The sequence below is a fragment of the Mobula birostris genome, chromosome 6, assembly GCF_030028105.1.
Source record: "Mobula birostris isolate sMobBir1 chromosome 6, sMobBir1.hap1, whole genome shotgun sequence".
In the NCBI taxonomy this organism is placed as follows: domain Eukaryota; kingdom Metazoa; phylum Chordata; class Chondrichthyes; order Myliobatiformes; family Myliobatidae; genus Mobula; species Mobula birostris.
In genome coordinates, this window is record NC_092375.1 from 90,985,116 (window position 1) to 91,013,039 (window position 27,924).

General features: G+C 43.8%; 1 protein-coding gene across 1 annotated transcript; it reads right to left on the reverse strand.

The window, feature by feature from the left end:
- Positions 1-489: 489 nt before the first annotated feature.
- On the reverse strand, positions 490-26,214 carry tnfsf11 (TNF superfamily member 11). The gene is made up of 5 exons (XM_072262345.1): positions 26,068-26,214; positions 13,756-13,911; positions 7,351-7,387; positions 5,109-5,195; positions 490-911 (listed from the first exon to the last, which is right to left on the reverse strand). Exons 1-5 carry the CDS (start codon positions 26,212-26,214, stop codon positions 490-492), a joined length of 849 nt encoding a protein of 282 aa, XP_072118446.1.
- Positions 26,215-27,924: the final 1,710 nt, after the last annotated feature.

Consider the following 27,924-nt stretch of genomic DNA (forward strand, 5'->3'; position numbering starts at 1 on the left):
CAGTCACGGTGCTGGATTCTGTCCATGATTCTCAATCTATTTATTTAGCAATACAGTGCGGAGTGGGCCTTTCCGGGCCTTTCAAGGCACGCTGCACCAGCAACCCCGATTAAACCCCAACCTAATCACTGGGCAATTTACAATCTACCCAGTACGTAGGCGTCTTTGAACAGTAGGAGGAAACCAAAGCCACCTGGGGGAAACCGCACACATTCCACGGGGAGGACGTACAGACACTCCTTACAGACGGCACCGGAATTGAACTCTGAACCCCAGAGCCACCCTTCCCGCCCACCCGGCTGTAATAGCATCGTGCTAACCACTATGCCATGATGACATAGATACTCTTAAAGGATACAAAAGCCACTGTTTAATTTCTACATTCAAGCGAGGAACTTTTCAGTTCAGAAGGTGCTGACAATATCAACATTACAGTGCTGACTCTACAGTATTTGAAGATTAAAGCCTGAAGGTGCCAAAAATATCACGTTATTCGAGTTTGAATGCTCCCAAGTAGCTGGATGCCTCGTCGATATCGACTAATGAAACGTTTGAGACAGTCACAAAGATCTCATCATCAGTCTGCAGGTTGAACACGCCACCTTGATAAACTGAATAGAGGTTATGGTTACCCGAGCACCAGGTGCTCGCTCCTCGCAGGATGAGAGTTGGCTTTGGGTACTTGGCTATCTTCCTGTACACGTACTGAATCAGCTGGTACTCCCTGGTACTTAAGGGATGGTCGGCATGATACCGAAACAAAACCTGTGCGTAAATATAGTACAAGCCATGGTGGTTGATACGCAGGGACCCGTGGCTGTAGCCCATCTCTCTCAGGTGTGCAACTCCCACCTTCTCTTCCCAGGATGTTATGAGTTTGCCTTTTAATCCAGGAAAACTGGTCGCGACACCTGAGTGGAAAATGAAGGGTTTCATTTAACAGAGGATAATACTCCCATCCACTCTTCCCTCCTGCTTTGCCAGATTACTCTATCGGGGCTTGGGGCAATAGGGAGAAGGCACATGGCATGATTGCCTTCATAGGTCAAGGTATAAAATGTGAGAGATGGGATAGCATGTTGCAACTTCACGTAATACCAGTTAGGCCACATTTGGAGTAATGTGCACAGTTCTGGCCACCACACTATAGGAAGGATGTTGTGCTGGACAGGACATTCACTATTTCGTCGCCTGTACTGGAGGACTTCAGGCGGGATTAGGTAGGTTGTACTTACCCAAGGAGAGGAAATCTGAATCAAATATATAAAATTACAGGAGACAGGGAATCCACACCTTTACCCCTCCCTCCCCCTCTGGCCCACCACAGCTGGTTTAACAAAAACAAGAGGGCATCTTCTAGGTGAGCGGAAGGAGTTCCAAAGAGAATCAGAGGGGTGAATTTTATTTTAAGTGTAGACTAATTGATGGCTGGAACATGCTAACAGAGGAATCAGATACAATCACTGTTTAAGAGGCATTCAGACAGGCATGTACAGAGGCAGAGAAGAATACAGACCTAAACTAACATGGCCCAGTAGGATTGGTATATAGAGGGAAAAAGCTTTGTGGCAGGCCAACTGGGCACTTTCTGTGCTGTACAACTTTATGACATTGTGGCTGTAACCTGCATCATCATGGGAGACTTTAAAATAAAAGGCAAGGTGATGCGATCAAATGAAATAAAAATTTAGTGAATGTTATTGAGAAAGCCCTTTATGTTGAGTTCATACTTATTCAGTATCAGAAATTAAAAAGTGGATTGTTTTTTAATTTAAGGATGTTAGTTTTGGAACACATTTGCACACAGTGATCAATTTCTCAGGGTACATTAATAGGTTTCTTGTGATGTGGAAAGAAGCCATTCAGCCCATCAGATCCAGCCTCCCTCTCACCCAACCTTCCACTCCTCACTGATTCATCTACAGTGCAGCAATCGATTGCACTAGCTCACCCACTAACACTACGTTGGGATGTTGGAAGAAACCAGAACCCATCAACTCCACCTCACTGTTTTAAAATAATTTCCTTTCTAACACTATTATTTCTAATTTAACTATTTAATATACATATATACTTACTGTAAACCTATTTATTTAGTTCTTCTATATTTATCACGTATTGTCACAAAGACAACAAATTTCATGACATAAGCCGGTGATATTAAAGCCGATTCCGGTTCGGCTGAGCACCATTGTTTGTGAGCCAGGTTTCTGAGGAGTTGAAGCCGTGGGAGATGAACGAGGATGGAGGAGAGAAAAACAAAACAAAGCTGGAACCCTACAACACTAAACACCAGCTGCAGGAAACCCGTAACGAAAGAACTTACTGGGAATACGCAGAAGATCAGCAACATCTATGGTATGAGGAAAAAAAAAGGGGTTAACATTACATGCTACCTTTCTTCAGGTCTGGCCAGATGTAGAATGCACCGACACGGCTGATTTATACTTGTGCGTACCAGCTTACGCTAGCCTACGCAAGTGGGGCTACGCCATTGTGAGCATTTATACATGTGCGATGGTGTGTCTGCATTGCTCTGCAATTCGGGCACGTACACTCATGTGCACGTCACGTATTCGCACGTCATGCATGCGCACACACCTGCCTGTGCAAGGCTTCATGGTCATGGTAGTCCTTGTTGGGGTAAACAAGTTTAAAGCGAGTATCTTTTTTCGTAAAAGCGAAATGTGTCCTCCATAATTTCAGAGGTCTGTAAAGCTTTATGGAAAGCATTGCAGCCAGAGTTCCTTCCCTGCCCTTCAGTCACCTAATGGGAAGCTATTGCAGCGTAGGAGGAAATGCGATGCTACCAAGCGGACCAATCACAGTTATTGCGATCTGCATTGCTGCGACGCGCAGTTACATTTTGGGAGAACTCTGAATCCTGAAGGCTGTAACATGCCCAGTCAGAAGGTGGGTGCTGTTTCTCGAGCTTATGAAGGATTTGACGGAACAGAGAGGTCAGAGTGCAGACAAGGTGGCCAAGTGAAATGACACACCCAACTGGAAGCTCAAAGTCACGCTTACTGAGGTGTTGGCTGTGAAATTCAAGCATACTTGCCTCTGGACAATCAGTTGTGAGTTAAACTCTCACCTCAGAGTCCTGAGCACCAAACTGAAGGTCGATGTTCCACCACACTGAAACTGGAGCTTCAAATGCAGATAGCATTAAACAGGGGCACTGCAGGTACAGCAGGGTAGCACTTCCAAATGTAAAAACAGTCCGTGAACAACAAGGCATTGTCGAGTTGCTTCTTGTGGGAGCTTGCTATGCATTCGTAGTTTCCAACATTACAAAAGCCAATCCTTCAGAAATACTTCATTGGCTATTAAGTGCTTTGAGGCATTCTGAGGTTAAGAAACAATGAAATATTTGAAAATTGACTCACATTTCTGAATAGCAACTTTCTTGAATAGAAATAGATTCACCGAAAAAATATTTTAATCCAGGTTTCCAGCTCTAAATAATGTCTCAGAGATTTACCAGGATGTTGATTGGACTAGAGAGAAGAGGTACTTTAACCACTAATTTTATAATTCTTTATAACTGTTGAAAGTTGTGTTTTCTGGTGTATGTCATGCCCTGACGCACACAACACAGCAAGTTCCTAACAGGTGCAAACTTGTATGGTGAATAAAGTTGATTCTTGAATTCTAAATTGATCTAGAGCTTTCCTGTTTGGAGTGTAGGAGGATGAAATGTGACTTGATAAAGATGTACAAGAAGGATAGATTGAATAGATAGGCAGAGACTTTTTCCACAGGGCAGAAGTGGCTAATACAAGGGGGAAATCATTTTCAGATGATTAGAGGCAAAGTTTTTTTAAATACATAGAGCAGTGGGTGTGTGGAACACATTGCCGGATTGGTGGTAAAGGCAGATGCATTTTTTAAAAAACTTGGGCACATGCATGATAGAAAAATGAAAGGTTTGTGTAGGAGAGAAGGGTTAGATTGATCTTGGGAGAGATTAACAGTTCAGCACAACATTGTGGGCAGAAGGGTCGGCATTGTACGCTAATGTTCTATATTCTATGTTATAAAACTATTCAGGGCCACTTACCAACAATATTGGGGCAAATATGTTAATTCTTCTAAATTTAAAAAAAAAAATCAAAGTCCTGCAGAGTTTGGAAGTCCTTCAAAGCAAAAGATCCAATCTTTACAGCCTTCTTCCAGGCCTGTGCTCCTTCATTTCTCTAGCATCGACTGCTGGGTCTAAACCCTGGAACTGCCCCCAGAAAGCACCTCACCCCCACCACCACCTTTAGGGATAGGCAATAAATGCTGCCCTTCCCCATGATGCCCAAATCTTTTTTCAAAAAGAATGAATACTTAAAATTAAATTCTGGGAGCAAAGCCTTGTTTTCCTCCAAATGATTTCTTTTTTCAAAGCCACCTCAGAAGATTCCAGAAAGAATACTTGCGCTGGATGTGCTCAGATCTCTGCTTTTTGTTTTGTAGCTTACAAAGATTTTGGGAAGATTGCATTGAAGAAAGAGAGATTTTTTCCCTGTTTAGAAGGTCCAGATTTCCATTGATAAGAACAGGAGCTCGGGAAAGCATAGGGGAAGGAGTGCATATTCTACCTTAATCACACAGGCAACTGTAATTCCACTGGAGGCTCCGAGAGTTAAGGATCAACTTCCTGCAGTCTCCTGTCTGCAATTCCCCAGAGGAGATAAAATGCTAGGAATTTTGTTTCCTTTTAATGTGCATAATCCAAAATACTGGTGACAGGATCAAAACTGGTCTGACTGATTTGTGGGTGGGAGGAAATGCAAAGGAGCCTCCTGTGACGTATCAAACTACAGCAGGTAACGCAGTTCTGATAAAGGGTCTCTGATCTGAGATGCTAACCCTGTTTCCTCCTCTACATATGCTGCCTGACCTGCTGAGATTTTCCAACAATCCGTTTTTATGTTTGAAAGCCTCGTCCTTGCACTAGACCGAACCTGTGGAAGAAAACACTTTAGCAAGCCGAGAGTTTACTCAAAAACACTGAAGTTTTCTTTTCCTGTGTGAAAATAAAATTCCCTTGGTGCCTGTAAAAGGATAGGAATTCCGATTAGGATATTGACCCAGTGCATTCACCGGATGACACGTACCTGAGGACGTTTTTGTAGGTTTCTTTATGGTGAGATGAGCATATGGTACCATTCGCTGTGAACCCTTTTTGCGACTTGATAATTCCCCTGAAAAGCAAATGCGTTGCTGATGAGAAACTAATTCCAAAATGCTACGCTAACAATGAGGCCATATTTGCTCATTCCATAAGGAAGAGCAAGGGCAACACAGTGGCACGGTTAATACAGGCGCTACTCCAGCAACTCACACTCAGCTCTGTCCGATGCTGCCCGGGTGGAGTTTGCAGGCTCTCCCTGTGACTGCAAGGCATTTCTTCAGGTGCTTCAGTTTCCTCCCACACCACTTGCACCGTGCTAATTACCCTCAGTGTGGGTGGGCAGCTGGGGAAATCAGGGCTCATTGATGGGCAAGTGAGAGAGAAGTTAGCAGGTAAGTGGGGCAATGAAATAATGGGCCAAAGGATTATCAAGCAAAGGGGGGGGGGGAAGACATGCCCTATAAAAGGCAGGAATGGGGATGATCCCTGATGCCAGCCATGAGGGATAGCGGATAGAAAGAAAGATCACGATGAATTATTCACAGCCAATCACAGTGATAAATGCACTCACTGCTGTTAGTAAAAGAGACGAGCTGACCTGTGCACAGCCATATCCTACAAGGAGCACAGCCTTTTTCAGTGGCCAGTCAACTGTTTAATTGTCATCAACTGTTATTGTTGACCTGGATGCTGAGGGATTTCCCTGTGCTCGCACCAGTCGTGCTGTGGGCTCTTCTGCATCTGCCCGAGGAAGCATGGGATGCTGCCTCGTCGGCCTTTGCAATTGCCCATGGGTTTGAGGTCCTTTCTGTAAGAGTTGGTGAACTGACCGTGACACAGTGGACGAAGAAGCCATTGAATCATGGTTGGGGTGGAGGAAAGCAGAGAAGGGTGTGGTGGTGTGGGGTGGTACAGTGAGGCAGGATTTCTCTCAGTAACAAAGAACAGGAATCCAGACGGCTGTGCACCCCCACCTAAGTTGGACGGATATCTAGAGTGGCAGGGGGAAGGAAGATCCAGTTCTTGTGGTACATGTGATAATTGTGTTTCAGTGACATTGTAGTTCTACACAGCGAGTACAAACAGAGGGCCACAGAGTTACAAGCAGGGGAGGGACTGAGTAAGCTGGGCTTGTTTTCCTTTGTGTATGTTGGTGGGGGGGGTGACTTGTTAAAAACTAAGCAAAATAATGAGGGGCAAAGACAGGACAGATGGAAAGAACCTCCTTTTCCTCACAGCAAATATAGCTAAAAAAACAGCATTGGTTTAAGGCAAGAGCTTTGGTAGAAATTGCAGAAGAACTTTATCACTGAGAGGAAGGTTAGAATTGGAGCATTGTCTCTGAGATGGTGGTGGGGAGAGGGGCTCCCACAATACTTCAGAAGTGTCTGGATGAGTATTTGAATTGCCAGCTGATAGAAAGGCTACCAACAAGAGCTTGTAAATGGGATTACTTTATTTTCCTCCATAGACAACTTCTGCGGAGAGAAATAACAGTCAACGTTTTGAGCAGAGACCCTTCACCAGGTACTACCTAACTTGCTGAGTTCCTCCAGCATTTTGTGTGTGTTGCTCACTCATGGCCCCCTGACAGTAACCGCACAGTGGGGAAAGGATGAGTAAAGAGTGATTTTGCAATAGAGTACACAAAGACGTGATTGAGCACGAGCCAGGCAGTGGGTTGAACAATGGCGAGCAGGACCATGTGGTGTGCAGACTCCCAAACCAAACCAGTGCTTCTGGTGAAGGTGCTCTCACACTGTCGTTTGCTTCAATGACGGTGGAAAAGTAAGTATTGATTATATCTCCAACTGGGGGCGGGGGAAGCTGCAGCTGGTGGTGTCACCTGCACCTGCTGCCATTGTCCTCTTGGTGGTAAAGAGCAAGGGTTTGGGAGGTGCTGTCAGAGTAACCTGCAGTGCCTTTGGTAGCTGCTCCAGACTACTGTCACTGTGCGCTGGTGGAGGAGGCAATGAACATCTAGAAGGGTTGGTGGGCTGCTTCCTCCTGGATGGTGTCAAGCCTCTTGGAGCTGCCCTCAGCCAGGGACACGGAGATCATTCCATCACAATCCTCACTCATCCCTTGTATGGTGGATATGTGAACTCTTGTAGTCCCTTTCTGTATCTGAACACAGACCTGGAGCTTTAGCAATTGCACAGAGCTGAATGAACAACCCCATTCTCTCCCGAATCCAAACACAGTACAAGCATCAAGAAATGTACCTCTGTGTCCTGTTCTGTCTGGAATAGGGTGTACCACCTAAACAAAGAGCGGAAACAGGTGATTACCACACTGCCTATTTGCAACCCTCACAGGATATCACATTCTTGGAGAGCTCACCTGCCTTGGACTGGAGTACAATTTGGTCAAATTAGGCCCCTCTGGGGACACGGGGAGATCAGCTGAAAGACAGTGTCCTGACGGAGTCTGACAGTAACTCCCTGTGGGTGTTGGTTGTAGAGTGAACACCTGCAGCTTGAAGCAGTGGAAAAAAAGCAACTGCTATAAACCACCCACAGTCAGTCAAGGGGAAGCAACTGGGTAGAGGGCTAAGCAGGTTAGTGAAGATCAGTGTCAATAGCATCATCAAGCTAGCAATGCAACTTACACACCAGCAATACAGTGGTAGTCGGTAGGTTCCTATGTGACTCAGTCAGTCACTCCCACACAAGAGGAGTTCACATACTGCACAAGCAGAGTTATCAATAAAGTTCAGTTAACTTCTAACTTCCGTTAATGCCCCTCCTCCCCTTCTTACCCCATCCCTTATTTACTATATTATATCTTATTTTTTCCACCTTTCTTTCTCTCTCTTTTTTCTCCCTCTGTCCCTCTCACTATATCTTCCTCTGATGCTCCCCTTCCCTTTTCTTTCTCCCTAGGCCTCCCGTCCCATTATCCTCTCCCTTTTCCAAACTTGTATCTTCTTGCCAATCAATTTTCCAGCTCTTAGCTCCATCACTCCCCCTCGTCTTCTCCTATCATTTTGGATCTCCCCCTCTCAAATCTCTTACCACCTCTTCTTTCAGTTAGTCCTGACAAAGTGCCTCAGCCTGAAACGTTGACTATACCTCTTCCTATAGATGCTGCCTGGCCTGCTGCGTTCACCAGCATTTTGTGTGTGTTGCTACTATTTAAAAACTGTTTGCTCTAAGCAAGCTATAGAGTCAAATGGCCACACAAGTGCACAGGACTGACGCTAGTTTGAAAATGTTCAGTGACAGTCTTCTGTCCTAATTAAATGGAATGGTGTCCCAAATAAATGGAGAGAATTCCTGCTATTTTTTCTATTAGTTTTTTTTAAAGAGTCATCCCAAATAAAGTGCTGCCTCAATTAACCAATGGCCCAATTAAACAGAATCTACTGTACTGTGATTCTGCAATGGGACATCAATGGACCGAGTATTTGGATGAAAACCTCTGCATTCATATCATATTCCCACCCTCTTCTCATTTTCCTTGATGCATTCTGAGTCTAGAAACCCATCCATCTCCTTTAATACATTCAGACGCTACCCTGGCCCCCTACAGCTCTCTGTAGTAGAGAATTCCACAGGTTCACAATCCCAAGTGAAGAAAACACCCTTCTTCTCAGTAGAGTCAGAATGGTACAGCCTAGATCCAAGCTCTCTGGCTCACCATGTCCATGACAATCTTTCTGCCATCTACACTGATCCTATTTGCCCACTTATGATTGCATCCAATCTCTATCTTGCCTATGTAAGTATCTAAATACCTCTTAAATGATCATTTGTTTTCTTCACCTACTCTGACAGCACTTTCCAGATATCAACCGCTCTCTGTAATTAAATTAACCCCAAGATTCCCTTTAAATTTCCCACTTCTCACAAACCTATGCCCTCTTGACCTCCTTCCGTTTGTCCAGCTTCCCCTGAAGTGCATCCATACCACCCTCTTCATAACCCCATAACCCCACTGGGATTGATTAAATGCAACAAAAATCATTTTACAAACAGCTGACCCAAGTCAAACAATCACTAGTAATCAATAGAGACCCACGATATGAAGCAGCGCAAATTTGCAGATTTCCAAATTGTGTCTGCCTTCACTGCTTCACAGGCAGGGAAGCTGGGGGTGGTATGAGAAGATCATCGCATTGTGTCCGGTATGGAGTGTGAGGAAGCTGAAGAGGTTCAAATGACAAATCTAGTAATGAAGCCTGAAGGAATCAGTTCAACCCACCCCCGGGTTATTTCTAGCAGTGGGCAAGAGCACAGGCAAGACACTGCACTGAAGACAGCACCAAGGCATCTTGCCCATGCTGGATGGGCTTCTGAAAACACCTCCGGCCTCCTTACAGCCGTTCAATCACAAGTGCAACCCAGACCATAATCAGAGTCCACATTATTGTCACCCTCTCTCACCCAGCCACCGGAGCCCAGGCAGCAGTTAAGTCAAAGCCAAAGTTCAGAATAGCATACTCATTTCACACTGATTGGGTTCAAGAATGGGGTCTGGAGGAAGGAGCAGAGAAAATGGTATTTGTCACATCATTTAAACACCTAAATCTTGGATGTGTTTTTCTAATCTAGGAATAATAACACAGTAACATTGCAATAATAATCGGAGGTCCCGTGACTGGTATCCAGCAGGTTGTAATAATTAGTCCACACCAAAGGACACTCACTGTTGGTGCTGTAGGGTCTGGCTGGGACTAGGTGCTTGTAGAAAAGCAATTATTCTTTGCAGTGTAAGTCGGTGGGTATGCTTGTCAAGCATAAACAAAGGTTAAAGCTCAGTTACAAATGCTACCCCATGAATACTAAAGAAACCGTTCTTAAAATTATTTGCATTCCTCACTCTACAGGACCCTGGTGTAATTGTATGTGAATATCTCAGGTTCAGCTTGAAATCATAGCTTACTTAACACTGAGCACTGACACTAAACTGTATCCAGACAGACTGCACCCAGTAGCAATGGGAGGTTCACCCATTTTTTTAAAATTTATTATTTTTTATTTATACAGTGCAGAGTAGGCCCTCCATCCCTTCAAGCCACGACTCCCAGCAATCCCCCAATTTATCCTAAACACTGGACAGTTTACAATGATCAATTAATCTACCAACCGGTACATCTTTGCACTGTGGGAGGAAACCAGAGCACCCAGAGAAACCCACGGGTTCATGAGGAAAACATACAAGCTCCTTACAGGCAGCTCAATCCCGGGTCGCCTGTACTGCAAAGCGTTATGCTAACCACTAGGCTACTCTGCTGCCCCAGTGCCAATGATTCTAAACCCTGTCAACGCAGAGCCTACTGTTAATATATTGTTCTTTTTAAACAGCACATCCAATACACGCCTCACCATTTAAATACCCTACTATTGGAAATCAAACCCATTATACAGGCTGACTATTCTAGTTACATAGCTGGCCTGTTATATCATCCTACCCAACCAATGCCCTCACATTTAAAATCTGTGAAGTGGATTCAAATTTCCTTGATCAATATTCTTAAGGATCTACCTGGAATCTCTTTAGATCAAGTATTGTGCAAGGAAACAGGACTAGTAAATAATTGTCTAATAGTCTCTGGGAAAGATTGATTATAATATATTTTATATTGACTTTAACGATGATTTAATCAAGTCTGAAAGTGGTCTTTAAAGTACACAGAAATCTAGAGTGGTCTCAGGGGCAGTTAAATTAGATTGAAAAGATTTATCAAAATCTATGACTGTAGATAAACACTAGCAATTTGATAAATAAATATTTGAAAAAGAATAGCATCCCAGTTAATAATAAATCACAAGTGAATTGGACCAAGCTATGACTAGTCAGAGAAATTAGCTAGTGCTTGATTAAGAAGTGTAATAACTGGGAGGGTCATCAAAGAATTAAGTAAAGAAATAGCAGAGTTGAAGTGGCATAAAAACAGATATTAAGTGCTTTTGCTGTGAATCCTGGGTCAATACTTTAGATCGAAATCTGAAGGTTGAATGAAGGTCCAGAAGTCGAGTCTGTGAAACTGAGGAAATCGAAGGCCCAGTGTCGGTGAGAGCACGGGTCCACTGGAGGATGGAGGCCAAAGGAGGCCGGTTCTGGGCTTAGAGGGTTGTGCGTTTGTGCAAGTGGGTGAGAGGAAGGAAGAGGCCGTGTATTACTGTGGTTGCTTTGCCACTTGGTATGTTCTGTTTCTTTGTGTTCTGTGTTGTTCTTCTGAGCATAGTGGGAATGCTATATTGATGCTGAAGTATGTGGTAATGCTTGCAGGTTGCATCCAGTACACCCTTGGATATGTTTGCTGTCAACACACACACTCATTTCACCAGACATTGATGTACATGTGGTACACAAATCTGAATCTGAATCTGCCAGAAATCTTGGCACGGAGCCTACAGATCGGGCCACGTACAGACTCAGAACCTACAATCATTTCACTGGAAAAAAGTGGCTATGAGGGAGGGGAGTTTTTTCAGGTTATGTACACTCTTGGAATTTAGTTAATAGAGTTATTAAATTGCAGATATTTTCTCCTGTTCAGTTTTTAATTCTCAAGTTTTTCTTCAGGAGTACAATGAAGCTTTAATAGCTTTTACGTGATTATCATGAACATTTGACGGTTAACTTAGTTTAAGAGTATAGCTTCAATATCTGTCAAAAGTTAATGAGGGTACAGACCTGCTCTCAAGTCAGAGCAATGTTCAGGGAGCAGTTGCCATTGACAATTCACCACAGGCAAGGGCAGACCCAATAGCCAAAGCAGCAGTTAGCAGGAACCAACTCAGAGAACGTTCTTCTCAAGAGGCCAAAAGGTGCAATAGTTTTTCCACTGGGGCTGCTGGTGCCAGTTGTGCTGGAATGACTATGCTGTTACAGGGGACAATCCAAATTGCTTCGGGTTCCCTGGGATTTGATGCATCAAGATACCTTGACTGAGCTCCATCATCCAACAGAAGCCACCATTCCTCTACAGCAACAGTCCCTCCTGTAACCTCCTGTTTACTAAGAGCTGGCACAGCTGCTACTTTGCAACTCCAGTGACCCCGGGCTTGATACTGACCTTAGATGCTGTCTGTGTGTAGACTTTGCACAGTTCTCTGTTACCTTGTGGGTTTTCTCTGGGTACTCCAGTTTCCTCCCACGTTCCAAGGATATGTGGGTTGGCAAATTAAACAGTTGCTATAAATAGTGTATTCTGTCGCAGGGTGATATGTAGAGAATAAACTTAGGTTAGTGTAGATGCTCAGTGCAGACTCAGTTGGCCAGAGGACTTGCTTCCATGTTGTCTGACTATTTACCGTGGCTTTCCCAAACATCAGAATTCCCAAATCTTCTAACACCTGAAGTGACAGCTGCTGTCATGGCATGGGTAACACAGCAGCCAGTCTCCTACAAACATCAATATGATCATCTGCTTTGACATGTCAATTGGAGGTTAAATATTGAGTAGAACATGTGAAGAACTATGTTCTTACTCAATTAGAGCTGGCTATTTTTGGTTCAATCGCCACAACACAGCACCCAGTCAATAAGTGCACTGAAAGTCTCGGAAAGGCAGTGTGCAGGAAGCAGAGAGGCTGTAGAAGGACTTGGACAGATTAGGAGAATGGGCAAAGAAGTGACCACGGGAATATAATGCAGCAAGATGCATGGTCATGCATTTTGCTGGAAAGAATAAAGGTGTAGACTATTTTCTAAATGAGGAACAAATTCAGAAACCAGAGATACAAAGGGGCTTGAGAGTCTTTGTGCAGGATTCTTCTAAAGGTTAACATGCAGGTTGAGTCAGAAGTAAGGAAAGCGAATATTTTGCTTTGATAGGACTAGAACATAAAAGCAAGAATGTAACACTGAGGCTCTATGAGGCATCGGTCAGGCCGTATTTGGAGTATTGAAAGCAGTTTTGGGTCCCTTATCTAAGAAAGTGGTGGTGTTGGAGAGCTTCCAGAGGATATTCATGAGAATAATCCCAGGAATGAAAGGGTTTACATAAGAGGAGCATTTGATGTCTCTGAGCCTGTACTTGCTGGAGTTTAGCAGAATAAAGGGGGATCTCATTGAAACATATTGAATACTGAAAGGCCTACATAGAGGGGACGCGAGACGATGCTTCCCATTGTGGGGGAGTCTAGGACCAGAGACACATCCCTATAGAACAGAATGAGGAGGAATTTTTTTTAGCCCAAGGGTGTTTAATCTGTGGAACTCATTGCCATGCATGTTGTTGAGGCCAAGTCTTTGGGTACATTTAAAGCCAAGGTTGATAGCTACCTGATTAATAAGGGTGTCAAAGGTTGTGGGGAGAAGGCAGGAGAATGGGGCGTAGGGGGACAATTAATAAGCCATGAAGGAATAGTGGAGTAGACATGATGTGCTGAATGGCCTAATTCTGCTCCTATGTCTTAATGTTTTATGAAAGTATTATGTTTTGCATGTTTTCCATGAAATTGGATTTGAACCCATGACCTTCTGCCTCACAATGCTAGATTCTGACCTATTGCTTATACCGTCCGGTAACAGGATGAATTCGCACCGGCAGTCAATTTAACTCCACTCCTACAGGAGCAGCAATGAGCTCAGTGGTACATTCAGTGAGCAGTACGACTGTCAAATCAAATCTCAACTACTGTAGATCGCCTCTGGGAGCCGTGCAAACTCCTCACCTGCTTGACGAGTTGCTTCAGTCCTTGTAGTTGTTGTAAGCAGGACTTGGAGACGACCTGCATTTCTGCTTCCGACGCATTTGGTGTACCACTATTAAAATCTGAAATCAGTCTCAGGCACTGAAAGAACTCTTCAGAGATTCCACCGACATTCTTCTGCAGAGGAGAGAGGCATGTTACAGCTGGAAAACACCACAACAAGTATCACATCATTCAACAATAATTAGTGGTTGAAAGATTCTTATTTGCCTTTTACTTCGTAAATGCTAGAACCCACCAACTGGCAACGCTCACTGCCCGAGTTGTGTTCAAGTCCTGCCCCCAAGATGTAGGCAATAAACACTAATACAAAAAAACCAGCATAGAAACAGGCCCTTTGGCTCAAATGCTAGCCCCATTTGTCTGGATTTGGCTGGTATCCAGATGTCCCTTATACAAGGCACAAAGCTCCAGTGCAGTACTGACAAAACACTACTCTGCATCAGGTATCAACTTTTGTGGGAGAGGTTAAACCGGGGCGTGGTGGAGGAAGCGACACCCAGTGGATTTTAAAATCCGAGAATTTTCTCTGGGGACTACTGATCACCTGTTTGGTTTGCAATAAGGTAACAGAGAAACTAGTCACCACATGTCTGTCGGTCCAATATATTAATAATGCATGTAGATAAGTTTCTCAAGACTGAATGACAACCTTCAGAGGCCCGTGGTCTTTGTGGTAGTTTTATATGACTCCAGAGTATCACTGGAAAGGAAGTCTAACTATAACAGGAGGAGGATCCCAGAGTTGTAAACTCAGTCAGCTCCATCATGGGCACTAGCCTCCATAGTATCCAGGACATCTCCAAGGAGCAATGCCTTAAAAAGGTGACATCCATCATTGAAGACCCCTATCAATCACGACATGCCCTCTTCTCACTGCTACCATAAGGAAGGAGGTACAGGAGCCTGAAGGCACACACTCAACAATTCAGGAACAGCTTCTTCCTCTCTGCCATCTGAATTCTAAATGGACATTGAGCCCGGGAACACTTTTTTTTTGTTCTATTGATCATATTTCCCAACACAGGCTGGTGATATCAAACCTGATTCTAATTCTGATCAATGCCGTCTTACAAAAGGCGGCCTCCCTCAGAATCAAGGATGCGTACTTTCACCCTGGTGCTGTGACTTCGGAAGTGGCTGAGGCCAACGTGGCACAATCACAGACCCTGCTAACAAATGAGACAGCAGGCGCCCGATGGCTGGGTGAATGGGTAGTTTGTGAGGAGATCCACTCCTTCTGCAACATACAGGGGCCTTCAGTCTTCTCCCAGCCTGGACTTGCATTTCTCCATGCCAGTCTGAATGCTCCTTCCCTACCTGGGCCATTCAATGCTTGGAAGATGGGACTTAGAGAGCATACAGTTCGGTACGGCAACTGCTCTGTCCGTGACTACTAGAAACCGCAGAGAGCTAGGGACACAGCTCAGCAGATCACAGAACACAGCCTCCCTTCCACGGATTCTGACTGTACTTCCCTCTGCCTCAGTGAAGCAGACAACATAATCAAAGACCAAAGTCATCATGAACATTTTCTCTTCTCCCCTCCCCAACCAATGAAGAAGATATAAAAGCTAGAAAGCAAGTAAACCAGGCTCGAGGGCAGTTTCTACCCCTGTTCTAAAGCTACCAACAAACCCCTAATGATGGACTCGACCTCACAATCTACCTCATTATGGCCTTGTACCTTATTCTCTGCCTGCACTCTACTTTCCTTGTAACACTTTATTCTGCATTCTGTTATTGTTTCACCTGGTACAAACTCAATGCCCTGTTGTAATGAAATCATCTGTATGGATGATGTACAATTTTTTCAATGTAGCTTGATGCATGTGACAATAATAAGCCAATTACCCGTCAACACCGGCTTTGTGCCGAGCACTTCATGACTGACTAACTTGGTTGCGTTTTGAGTAGGTGATTGACAAAGGTGGAACAGAGGATATTGTCTATATGGATTTTTGACATGTTTCCTCATGAAAAGCACATTGAGAAGATTAAGATGCGTGGGATCCATAGTAACTTGGCCATTTAGATTTAGAACTGACTTGCCCATAGAACACAGTGGGTAGAGGCCAATGGGTTTCATTCTGGCTGGATATCCATAATGAGGTGTTCCATGTATTTAAGACATATATATGAAATGACTGGATGAAAACATGAATGGGTGGGCAAGTTTGCAGATGAAGCAAAGATTGCTGGTGTTGTGGATAGTGCAGAAGATTATGAAAGAATCCAGCAGGATATAGACCAATTGTAAAATGGACACAGAAATGTCTGATAGAAGTTAATTTATACAAGCGTGAAGTGCTACACTTTGGGATGTGAAATGTAAAGAGAAACTATGACAGGACCATAAAAGCATTGCTGTACAGAGGGGATCTGGGGTTTTAGTCTATAGCTTCCTGAAAGTGACCACATGCATGTATAGAGTTGCTTGCCTTTAGTTGTTGAGGCATCAAGGTCAAAAGACAGAAGATTATGTTGCAACTCTGTAAAACTCTAGTTATGCTACATCTGGTGCATGGCATTCAATTCTAGTCGCTCCATTAATCAAAAGGGTGTGGATGCTTTGGAGAGGGTGAAGAGGAGGCTTACCAGGATGCTGCCCAGATTAGAAGGCGGGTGTTACAACGACAGATTCGACGAACTCTGGAGCGGCAGAGACTGAAGGGAAACCGGACAGAAGCTCATATACAGAAAATCACGCAAAGCATAGAGAGCCAGTGCCTTTTTCCTGCGTTGAAATGTCTAATACTAGATGTGATCTGTACAAGTTGAGAGGGGGAAATTCAAAGGAGATTTGAGCTGCAATACATATTAACAAACTGAGTGGAGTGTGCCAGAAATGTGTTGCCAGGGTGTGTAATGGAGCCAGGTACTACACAGAGGTTTAAAGAGGCTCTTAGATAGACAAATGTGTAGAAATGGTGACATGGACCATGTGCAGGCGAAAGTTATTAGTTTCAGGTTTCTTGTTATTCAACCATACACACGAATACCATCAAACAAAACAACGTTTCTCAAGACCAAGGTACACAACTGACACACATAAAGTAATATTACCACTAATGAATAATAAGGTGCATTTATGATGCAAGTTAAAAAGTAACCAGTATAACACTACTGGCGCTTCATGTGTGATGCGACCCAGGTGGTGGCAGAGACTTCAGTAGTTTTACGGCCTTGGGGAAGAAGCCGTTTCCCATCCTAACAATTCTCGTCCTAATGCTATAGTACCTCCTGCCTGATGGTAGGGAGTCAAAGGATTGTTAAATGGATGAGAGGGATCACTGACAACGTTAAGGGCTCTGCACATGCAGCACTCCTGATAAATATCTCTGATGGATGGAAGATGATCCTCAGCAGTCCTTGCAATCCTTTGTAGGGACTTGTGGTCAAATGCCTTGCAATTCCTGTACCAGATGGTGATGAAGCTGGTCAGGGCAGTCTCAATGGTACTTCTGTAAAAGTTGGTCAGAATGGTGGTGGGGGGTGGAAAGCCTCACTTTACTCGTCTCAGTCTCTTCAGGAAGTGGAGACGCTGCTGTGCTTTGTTGACCAAAGAGGTGGTGTTGAGGGACCAGGTGAGATCATCCATTATGTGCACTCCCAGAAACCTGGCGCTCCGAACTCTCTCCACGGACGAGCCGTGTATATGCAGGGAAGAATGGCCAGCCTGTGCCTTCCTAAAGTCCACAATCATCTCCTTGGCCTTGTCCACGTCGAGGCCAACCACAAGCGTCATCAACAAAGCAGACTGGGTTTGAAATGGATCTAGCAGTACAGTCATACATCAGCAGCATGAACAGCAGTTGGAGAGCACCAGTGCTCAACGTGACGGAGATAGATATTTCTGCCAACACGGACTGACTGTGACCTTTCAGTCAAGAAGTCCAGGATCCATTTAATTAGGCATCTGTAATTTAATCAGCTTAGCACTACATATGGGCCACAAGGCCTGTTACTCCACTGTACTGTTCTACATTCTATACAGATTTTCAAGTCTACTTGATGCATCATATTTGATCCTCTATATCAGTACCATATATCCCAGTCTCCTCATACACTTCCTTAAAATATTGACCAATCAGCTACCATGGCCATGATAGACAATTCTACTGATTCACCATCCCAAAATTCTTATTCCATGACAAAAATTTTTATCATTGTTCTAGAATTCCCAGTCTAGGGAAGAATCAACCAGCATCTCACCCTTTGGCCCATGATGTTGTGCTGACCTTTTAACCTATTCCAAGATCAATCTCGCAAACACGAGGAATTCTGCAGATGCTGGAAATTCAAGCAAAACACATCAAAGTTGCTGGTGAACGCAGCAGGCCAGGCAGCATCTCTAGGAAGAGGTACAGTCGACGTTTCGGGCCGAGACCCTTCTTCAGGACCAACTGAAGGAAGAGTGAGTAAGAGATTTGAAAGTGGGAGGGGGAGGGGGAGATCCAGAATGATAGGAGAAGACAGGATCTCCCCCTCCCCCTCCCACTTTCAAATCTCTTACTAACTCTTCCTTCAGTTAGTCCTGACGAAGGGTCTCGGCCCAAAACGTTGACTGTACCTCTTCCTAGAGATGCTGCCTGGCCTGCTGCGTTCACCAGCAACTTTGATGTGTGTTCCAAGATCAATCTAACACTTTTCTCCCACATAACCCTCCATTTTTTTAATTTTATCCATGTGCTTATCCGAGAGTCTCTTAAATGTCCCTAATGTATCTGCCTCTACCCTCACAACCACCATTCAAGTTTGATCTTCCAAATTGAATCACTTCACACTTTTCCAGATTGAACTTCATCTGCCACTTCTCAATCCAGTTCTGCATCCTATCAATGTCCCATTGTAACCTATGACAACTTTCTACAACTATCCACAACTCCACCAACGTTCATATCATCTGTAAATGCATCCTTCCACTTCCTCATCCAAGTCATTTTAAAAGGAAGGTCACTAAGAGCAGGGGTCCCAGAAAAGAACCCTGTGGAACACCACTGGTCACTGATCTCCATGCAGAACACAATCCATCTACAACCACCCTGTGTTCTATGGAAAAGCCAGCCTGAATCCATGTAGCCAATTTTCCCTGGATGCCAAGCCTCCTGATTTTCCAAATGGGGAACATTGTCGATTCCTTACTGCAATCCATATTCACTACATTAATCACTCAAGCTTCAATTTGTTGGTCACTTCCTTGTGTCATGTGACCAGCAACAATGAATATCAATTGAGTCAGGTTTTATGAAAACAAAACATACATTTATTAAACTCTGCTCAAAAAATAGCAAAATGTATTTAAACGACTAACTTAACCGGAAGTTAACCGCTATACAGCAACTCTGGAACAGTTCTTAAAAGGGTAAATGCGAAAACAGTTCTTAAAGTGGTAAATTCGAACACAGCTCTTAGAATGGTAAATTCGAAAGTCCAAGAGATTTATACAGTCAATTAGGAGAGACTTTCCTGAAGTAAAGAATTCCTCGAAGACATGACGTTACTGCTAATCCCAGCTGGACCCTGCCTTGTCCACAGGATTCACGACGACAGAAATAAAACAGTTTAAAGGAACTGACCTTTTCCTATGGAGAATCGACACTGCACAATCCTTCCTGCTTTAGCAGAGGATATCTCAAAATGCAGGTCACCCGGCAGGAGGAGAAGATGGCAGCGCGAGACAGCTCTCCGGTGAAATGATATCGTATTTGTTAAATAGGGTACTGTGCACAATTCTGATTTGATGGAGACAGCCGTGAGGAGCACGGAGGAACATCTGGAGAAACCTCTGAAATGCCCGGTTCGCTGCCGCTGCTACTGTGCAATCGAGAATCTCCGAAGGGAAGGCCCCAAAATCCTCGGCTTTGCCTGCTGCTGGCGGCCGGGCCTGGGGTCGAAGCGTTCAGCAGAGATGGTGCTCGGTGCTCAGTGTCGGAGGGCTGGTCAGAGGCTCGAAGTTTTCGGACGACTCAGAGTCGGACTGTGGTCGGGCATGGCAGGGAGATTTTTCTTCCTTCTCCTGTCTGCATGAGATGTGGGACTTTCGAGAGACTTTAAACCTTTTTTTTACTGTGCCCATGGCCTGTTCTTCATCAAGTTATGGTATTGCTTGCATTGTTGTAACTATATGTTATAATTATGTGGTTTTTGTCAGTTTTTCAGTCTTGGTCTGTCCTGTGTTTCTGTGATATCACACCGGAGGAATATTGTATCATTTCTTAATGCATGCATTACTAAATGACAATAAAAGAGGACTGCGTGTCCTCATAATCTAATCCATTTCTTGAACGAAGATTCAATAAAGGTCGCTCCTCTCTAAAACCGCCGAACGATATCAGCTTTACTCGACTCGGCAAAGTCCTGTACTTTGGTAAGGTCTTCACTCTCCAATACTACTTACAATAGAAAGTAGAACTCCACGTTAAAATGAAACTGCGTCGTAAGACGAATACGCAGCATAATGGAGTATCTGACAAATTGAATAACGAACTAAACTTAAGACTCAACTGGAAAAAGTAACTGCGTCACACCAGGGGTCTCCCTTTATATACCTGGTGAGAACATGTCATCACATGACCTCACATCGGTGGGAAAATTACATCATGTGACCTCCATTACATCATGCTCATCAGATACTCAATTACATCATGGTCATAAGACAGTCACAAGATACCCATGAGGTATGTAACACTTGAAAAAGCCAATTAGGCTTGTGAAGCACAACCTGCCTCTTAAAAAGCCACGCCGACAATCCCTAATCAGACCATGCTTCTCCAAATACACATACATCTGTCTCTATGGTTCCTCTCCAATAATGTTCCTACCACTGATATAAAATTCACTAGTCTGTAATCCCCAGGATTATTCATATCACCTTTATTAAATAAATGAATAAAATTTGCCACCCTCCAATCTACTGGAGCTACTCTTGTGGCCGGTGAGGTCACAAAGATCATTGCCAAAGGTGCAGCAATCTCTTCCCTCAGTTCTGTAGTAACCTGGGGAACATCCTGCCTGGCACCAGTGACTTATCTAATCTAATGTTTTTCAAAAGTTCCAGCACATCCCCTTTCTCAACTTTGACATTTTCCAGTATATTAGCCTGCTCTACATTGTCCTCATATTCATCAAGATTGCTCTCACTGGTGAATATTAAAGTATTAATTCCCTCTCACTTTGTTAAACTGTAGTAGATACAAGCTTAGTCAACCTGATCTCTTGCTTGACAGTGTTGCCATTCGAGGAATTGGTCTGATGAACCTTCACTGTCCTCCCTCTAAAGGAAAGACAAGTTCCTGCCTGAGAACAAAATTGCACTGAGTATTCCAGGTATGCTCTCACCGAGACCTTGTGTAATTCCATTCATTTTCTCTTTCTCCATCTCCTCTGCTGAAATCTTAAATGTTGCCAATCCTTGGTCTTTTTGCTCTTTTTTGCAACATTTATCTTTGAGCTAACACTGGTCTTAACTACTCTTGTTAACCTATTTTGCTGTTGTGCTTTAGACGTATATTTGCTGTGATAAAATAGAAATAGTTGGGAGCACTCAATATCTCTAGTGTATCTGCAGAGGGGGAAGAGCCTGCTGAAGGGTCTTGGCCTGAAAAATCGACTTTTATTCCTCTCCATAGATGCTGCCTGGCCTACTAAGTTCTTCTAACATTTTATATAATATTATCTCCAGTTCTTGTGCTACAAATCATGTATAATTCTTTAAATATTAGCTACTTTCCATTTAGTCTCACATCTTTTAATGCAGTTCCCACTTTTTATAACCAATTCGTACCTCATATCTTAGTATTCCCACTATTTAGCTTTCAGCCCCTTATCTCAGAGTGAACTAAACTACTTCCAAAATTTCATATAAAATGATCACTGTTCCTTATTGACCAGGTTGTTACTCTTCAACAGACAGAAAATTGTCAATCACGATCAGTTTTTCACAAAATTCCACCCAGTTCCAAATGGATTCGGTTAAAGTAACTCCACTGTGTCTTGCAAGGATGCATCATTAAATTCTTGTTCATCATACACACAAAGTGCCACCAGGATCGCTTCATTGTACTGCAGTCAGAACAAGTAATTAAGTTCAGTAACTGCAACTGAGTGGAGATTTTGAATCACTTCTATGGATTCAATGCAGATAATAGTGGGGATGAAGCCTCAGCTCCAGCTAAAATTCAGCACGGTTGTCATTGGAGGTTCTGTGCTGCAGAGCCAAAAATCAATCCAATATATGTTAGAGCTTTGGTCAGGGACCCAGTGTGGTCAATGACTGGACATTCAGTGTTAGCAACTCAGTGAAGTGACCATCAAGGCACAAGAGAAGCAACTACTGCTGCTTGGGGGCAGTCGCTACCAAACCACGGACTATTTACATCTGCTATCATGCTACTTTGTTATGTCCACTCTTTGTCTGAGTTTGGACAGGATTCCTATTCTATCGAGGGGAACTGATGATCAAATTCATTAGGGTACATTTTTTCTTGATGTCTGCATACCTTTAAATTTATCACTGCAGTCACTGACTGTCTTTAGCAAAGGCAGCTTTCGTGCTGAGTGTAAGATTAGAAGGAACTGTGTTTACTTCACAAGTTTCTGGTCTCATTTTATATTCATTAAGTATTAATAGACCGTTTACCTGAGAAGTCTGTGTACCACAAAGTCCTGATGAGGAAAGTATTGTCAACACAATACCCTTTCCACATTTAACCTGCCAAAGCTTCACTATCCATTACCTGACCATTTGTCTCATGCAGCACGTCAGCATTCTCTAGGCATCAATTGGCTACAGCATTTCCCCACTGAGCTGTAGTTCAGGATAGACAACTGAAAATTAGAAAACTGCAGACACTAGAAGCCTGGCATCAAAATAGAGTCCCAGAAAATCTCATCAGGTCAAGTAGTATCCATGGAAAGAGAAACAGAGTCAATGTTTCTGGGCCAAGAACACTTGTTAACTCAGTTTCTAATTTCAGAGTTCCAAATTTTTGGGGCTTTTCAATGGCTCTTCAGTTCATTGAGATTTCTCTGGTGGTGGAGGGGATAAGATTTTCATCTGCCTCTTTTATCGTCACTCCTCAATGGCTTTTAGTTCACCCCTTGCTTTTGATAAGGTGTTGACCATATTTTCCCTAACCGTAATCACCTTCTTTGGCAAGTGATTTATTCTATGTTATTTTAGCTGAAATTCCACCCTCCAGCATGTTCAAGCTATCAGCTATGTTTATCAAGCAGTAGTAATTCAAGGCCACTGCACTTGCTGTGTTGTCTAGAAGATGTTTTGCCAGTCATCCAAGAGGCTTCTTCAGTTCCGATCCATGGTGGGTAGTTTTCCAGTTTACAAACTCTGTGAGTTGTTTAAAGGTATAGCAATCACATGAGGGTCATTAAGAGTCACTGAGGTAATGGGAGGGCCATTAGTCTTATCTTTGTATGAACGGAGGTGTGAACTGTCGTGGAGATGCCGGGATAGAGATACTAGGACTGCATTGTAAGTATCCAGCCCCTCTGTTCAGGGATGAGTTTCGAGTTTGACAAAGATGGTTTCTTTAACCCCTCTTTCAAACCACCTGTCCTCCCTGTCCAAAATGTGCACACAGTTATCAAAGGAGTGTTCCTTGTCCTTTAGGTGTAGATATACAGCTGAGCAACCCGAGGTGTTGGCCCTCCTCTGTTAGGCCATCCGTTTGAGAAGTGGTTGTTTTGTCTCGACGATATACAGATCTGTGCAGTTCCCATTGCATCAGGTGGCATATACAATATTCTGTTTATGTTTGGGTATAGGATCCTTGGGGTGGACAAATTTCTGTCTGAGTGTTTGTAGGTTTGAAAAACACAGGGACTTGATGTTTGTTGACTGCCCATCATGGAACAGAACTGAAGAAGGCTCTCAGATGAGTGATGAAACATCTTCTAGACAACAGTGTTCAGTTGCCTTGATTTACTACTGCTTGATATACAATGACCTGGATGACCGAGAACCTTCATAGACATATCTGGTATGTTCTCATTGTATCCTGAGATTCATGCATAATGTCTATATTCAATTGCATTTCGATGCCCTTGACCTCTCTGTAACAGTATTAAATCACTCTCAAAGTAGTCAAAAAATACAGTACAGAAACAGGCCCTCCATCCACCACATACACACTATCAACTATCCATTTACACTAATCTCTCCACGTTCCCATCAACTTCCCTCAGGTGCTGCCACATATCTAGGGGCAATTTACAGTGGGGAATTAACCTATTAATATGTTCACCATGGACCAATCCCGACATTGTCATCAAACCTGCTGAGTAGGATGGTGTTCCTATGATCTGTTTCAGCTTTCTCAACCACACCTCTCCCAACCTGCTTCCTGTCAATGATTCTGTCTGACCAGCTGCTCGGTCTCCATTGCATCTGTCCGCTTGATGGGACCTCCCACACAAATGTTTCTGTGATATCTTCCTTCTACTATAACCCTGGCTTCCCCTTCGGCACTGCTGACCGATCTCTCAAACACATTTCCTCCATTTCCCATTCTTCTGCTCTCACCCTAACTTCCAACAGAGTCCTCCAAGTCCTTATTTTCCATTCACATTCAACGAAGTATCCTCCTGCTATTCCATCACCAGCCACCTCCACTCCCTTTTCAGGATTCTGAAACGACCATCATCTCCGTGATTCCTTAGTCTGCTCTTCCCACCCTCAACCCTGTGCAGTCGCTGTTCCCCTTCACCTTCACATTTCCAAGGAGCATTGCCACAAGAAAGCAGCATCCATCAAACACCTCCACCCTCCAGGCCAGACTCTCTTCTCACTACTGCCATCAGGAAATAGGTACAAGAGTTTTAGGTCACACACTACCAGGTTCAGGAACAATTATTACCCTTCAACCATCAGGCTCCTGAACCACATAGATAACTTCACTCACCCCAACATTGAACTAATTCCACAACCCAACACCCACTTTCATTGACACTACAAATCATATTTTCTGCATTATTTATTTATATTATTCTTTTTATTTGCAGTTTGTCTTCTTCTGCACATTGGTTGTTTATCAGTCTTTGCGTGCAGTTTTTCATTGATGCTATTGTATTTCTGTGTTCTACTCTGAACACCTGCAGGAAAATGAATCTCTGGGCAGTATATGGTGAATGGCCTACTCCTGCACCTATTTTCTATGTTTCTATGTACTTTGATAATAAACTTGCATTGAAATTGAACTTTCGTTCTCTAACTATCCAGAAACTCAAATCAACCCTTCCAGATGAAACTCCAATTCGCTTGCATTTCTAATTTACTGTACAGGCTGTTTCCATTATCAATACCCGTTTTATAGCACCTGTACATTTGGACAAGCTCCCATCATTTGACCAAATCCAAAAGCTCCTTGTATGTACATTGATTCAGCCAACAGCAGAATTCGTTTCATCTCTCCCTGCATTTTTAGTTCTTGTGATCTTATGTGCATTTGATGCTATTCATTACAAAACCGGGGAGGCATGGTTATCAGATCAAGTGCGTTTTCCAAATTTAAGGACAAAATCAACTTATGTCTGTAAAAGTTCGCTATCGGGATAGCTTGACGTTCATCTCTGCACTGAGGAAACAAACAGTCTGGATGACCACTTTACAGTATATAGTATACCTTGTTCCATTCACAGGACTAACCCTGAACCTCTCTCGTTAATCCCACATCTCATTCCCACTTTGATTCCTCCGTCTGTGGACTTCTGCACTGTTCCGACACAGCCCAGTGTAACAGGGATTTCACAGATACATCTGAGGGGAAGCTTGTTGGAGCTTGAGAAGCGTAAAAGTACAGGAATGCAGAGACGGTCTCATTCCGGCAGGTATGATTTAGCATTCACCTGGAGTGAATGCCTCCCTGTCTGAATTATATTGCAAGGAAGAAGTTTCCCAATCTGAACGGCAGACAGCAGCAATCTTTCACACAAACCACCTCTACAACCAATAAACGTAGAGCAGAAACCGGTTAGCACACTGTACTGCAGCTTTTCAACTCTTCGTTAACAGGTTCCTACACCAATCTACCCATTAGAGATAGCGAACACCACAACCCCCATGTATTTGGAAAAGTGCAAACACCACAACCACCCGTGTATCTGGCTCCATGTGGCAGTGGCCCTACCCAGCTACGCCGTTCGTGCTCTCGGGTTTAACACAAAGCCCCAAACCCATAAATCGAGTTACCGTGCAATGGCCACAAAACAACCCCGGTTTCCCCATTCCCCACTCCCTCCCCGCCGCGCTCCTACCTGCAGCCACTGGCTTTGGATGTAACAGATGAAACCGATGGTGAGGGCAAGCTGCAGGGCGCTGGCACACAGGACGAGGGTGAGGAGCCCGGCCGCCCTGGGAGCCGCAAAACCGCGGCCATTCAGCCGACCATCCGTCTCAGCCATGGCTGAACGGCAGAGTGAGATGCAAATTACCTGCCGGGAGTGGCGCCCTATCAGCAACAGCCGGCTGCCAACCACACCCCTGCGAGTCCCAGCGCCGCCTTTCTCCCGCCGCCTACCCCTCGCACCGATCGCAGCTGGAACGGGAGCCGATCCAACCACCGTGGGGTTTGAAGAACACTGCGTGACTGTGTGATTGTGATTATACACGTGGTGTCTGATTGCTAACAAACAGGGGATTTGATTAGAATTGTGCTTGTAATTATGATTTATATGTGGATAGTCGGACTGTGTAGTTTATATTTATAACTGTGTGTCTACGTGTGATATATTGATCTGGTTATCGAATAATTATGATATTTTCGTGGTCTCATGTTGCTGTAGCCCGCTCGCCGTGAGTGTTTAGGGATGCTCTTCTACACGCCACACTTGCAACGCGAGGTTACTTGAGCCATGGTCCGCCTTGCTGTCAGTTTGAACCACTCTGGCCGTTCCTCTCTAACCCCTCTCATTAACAAGGTGTTTTTGACCACAGAACTGCAGTGCACCGGATTTTTTTTTCTAAAGTTTTTCACACCATTCTCTGTTAACTCTAAAGACTTGTATGTGAAAATCCCAGATGATCAGCAGTTTTTAAGATACTCAAACCACCCGCCTGCCACCAACAATCATTCTGCAGTCAAAGTCACTTAGATCACATTTCTTCCCCATTTTGATGTTTAGTCTGAACAACAATGGATCCTCTTGACCATGTCTGCATGCTTTTATGTATTGAGTTGCTGCTCTTGATTGGCTGATTAGATACTTGCATTAAAAAGTGGGTGTACAAGTGTATAGATACATAATGTGTGTTTATGTTTGTATTGGGATACATGGGACCAGCAAATTTTGGATCAATTGAGCAGGTGCCCCAATTAGCCAAAACTTCATGGAAATAATAAAGAAGTATAAAGAAAGACCAACACCATTTAACTAAGAAACAAATTATGTATTTAAATGAACTACAGAACAAACTAGAACACTGCCAATGAAGGTACAGTGCAAACTATTGTCACAGGAAAGCTGCGATTATTGTCAGGGACCCCACCACCCAAGTCATGCTCTCTTCTCGTTGCTGCCATCAGGAAGAAGGTACAGGAGCCTCAGGACTCACATCACCAGGTTCAGGAATAGTTATTTCCCCTCAACCATCAGGCTCTTGAACCAAAGGGGATAACTTTATCAAACGTCACTTGCCCCATTGTTGAAATGTTCCCATAACCTGTGGACTCGCTTTCAAGGACTCTTTATCTCATGTCTCTATATTTATTGCTTATTATTATTATTTCCAATGGGAGTATTCAAGGACATTTTCAACCTCTCACTGCTACAGGCGGAAGCTCCCACTTGCTTCAAAAAGGCAACAATTCTGCCAGTGCCTAAGAAGAATAATCTGGGCTGCCTATCACCCAGTAGCACTCACATTGACAGTGATTAAATGCTTTGAGAGGTTGGTCATGACTAGACAGAACTCCTGCCTCAGCAAGGACCTGGACCCATTGCAATTTGCCTATCACCACAATAGGTCAATGGCAGACGCAATCTCAATGGCTCTCCACACGGCTTTAGACCACCTGGACAACACAAACACCTATGTCAGGATGCCTGACAATTAACACTGGTGCACCTCAGGGGTGTGTGTTTAGCCCACTGCTCTACTCTCTGTATACACAT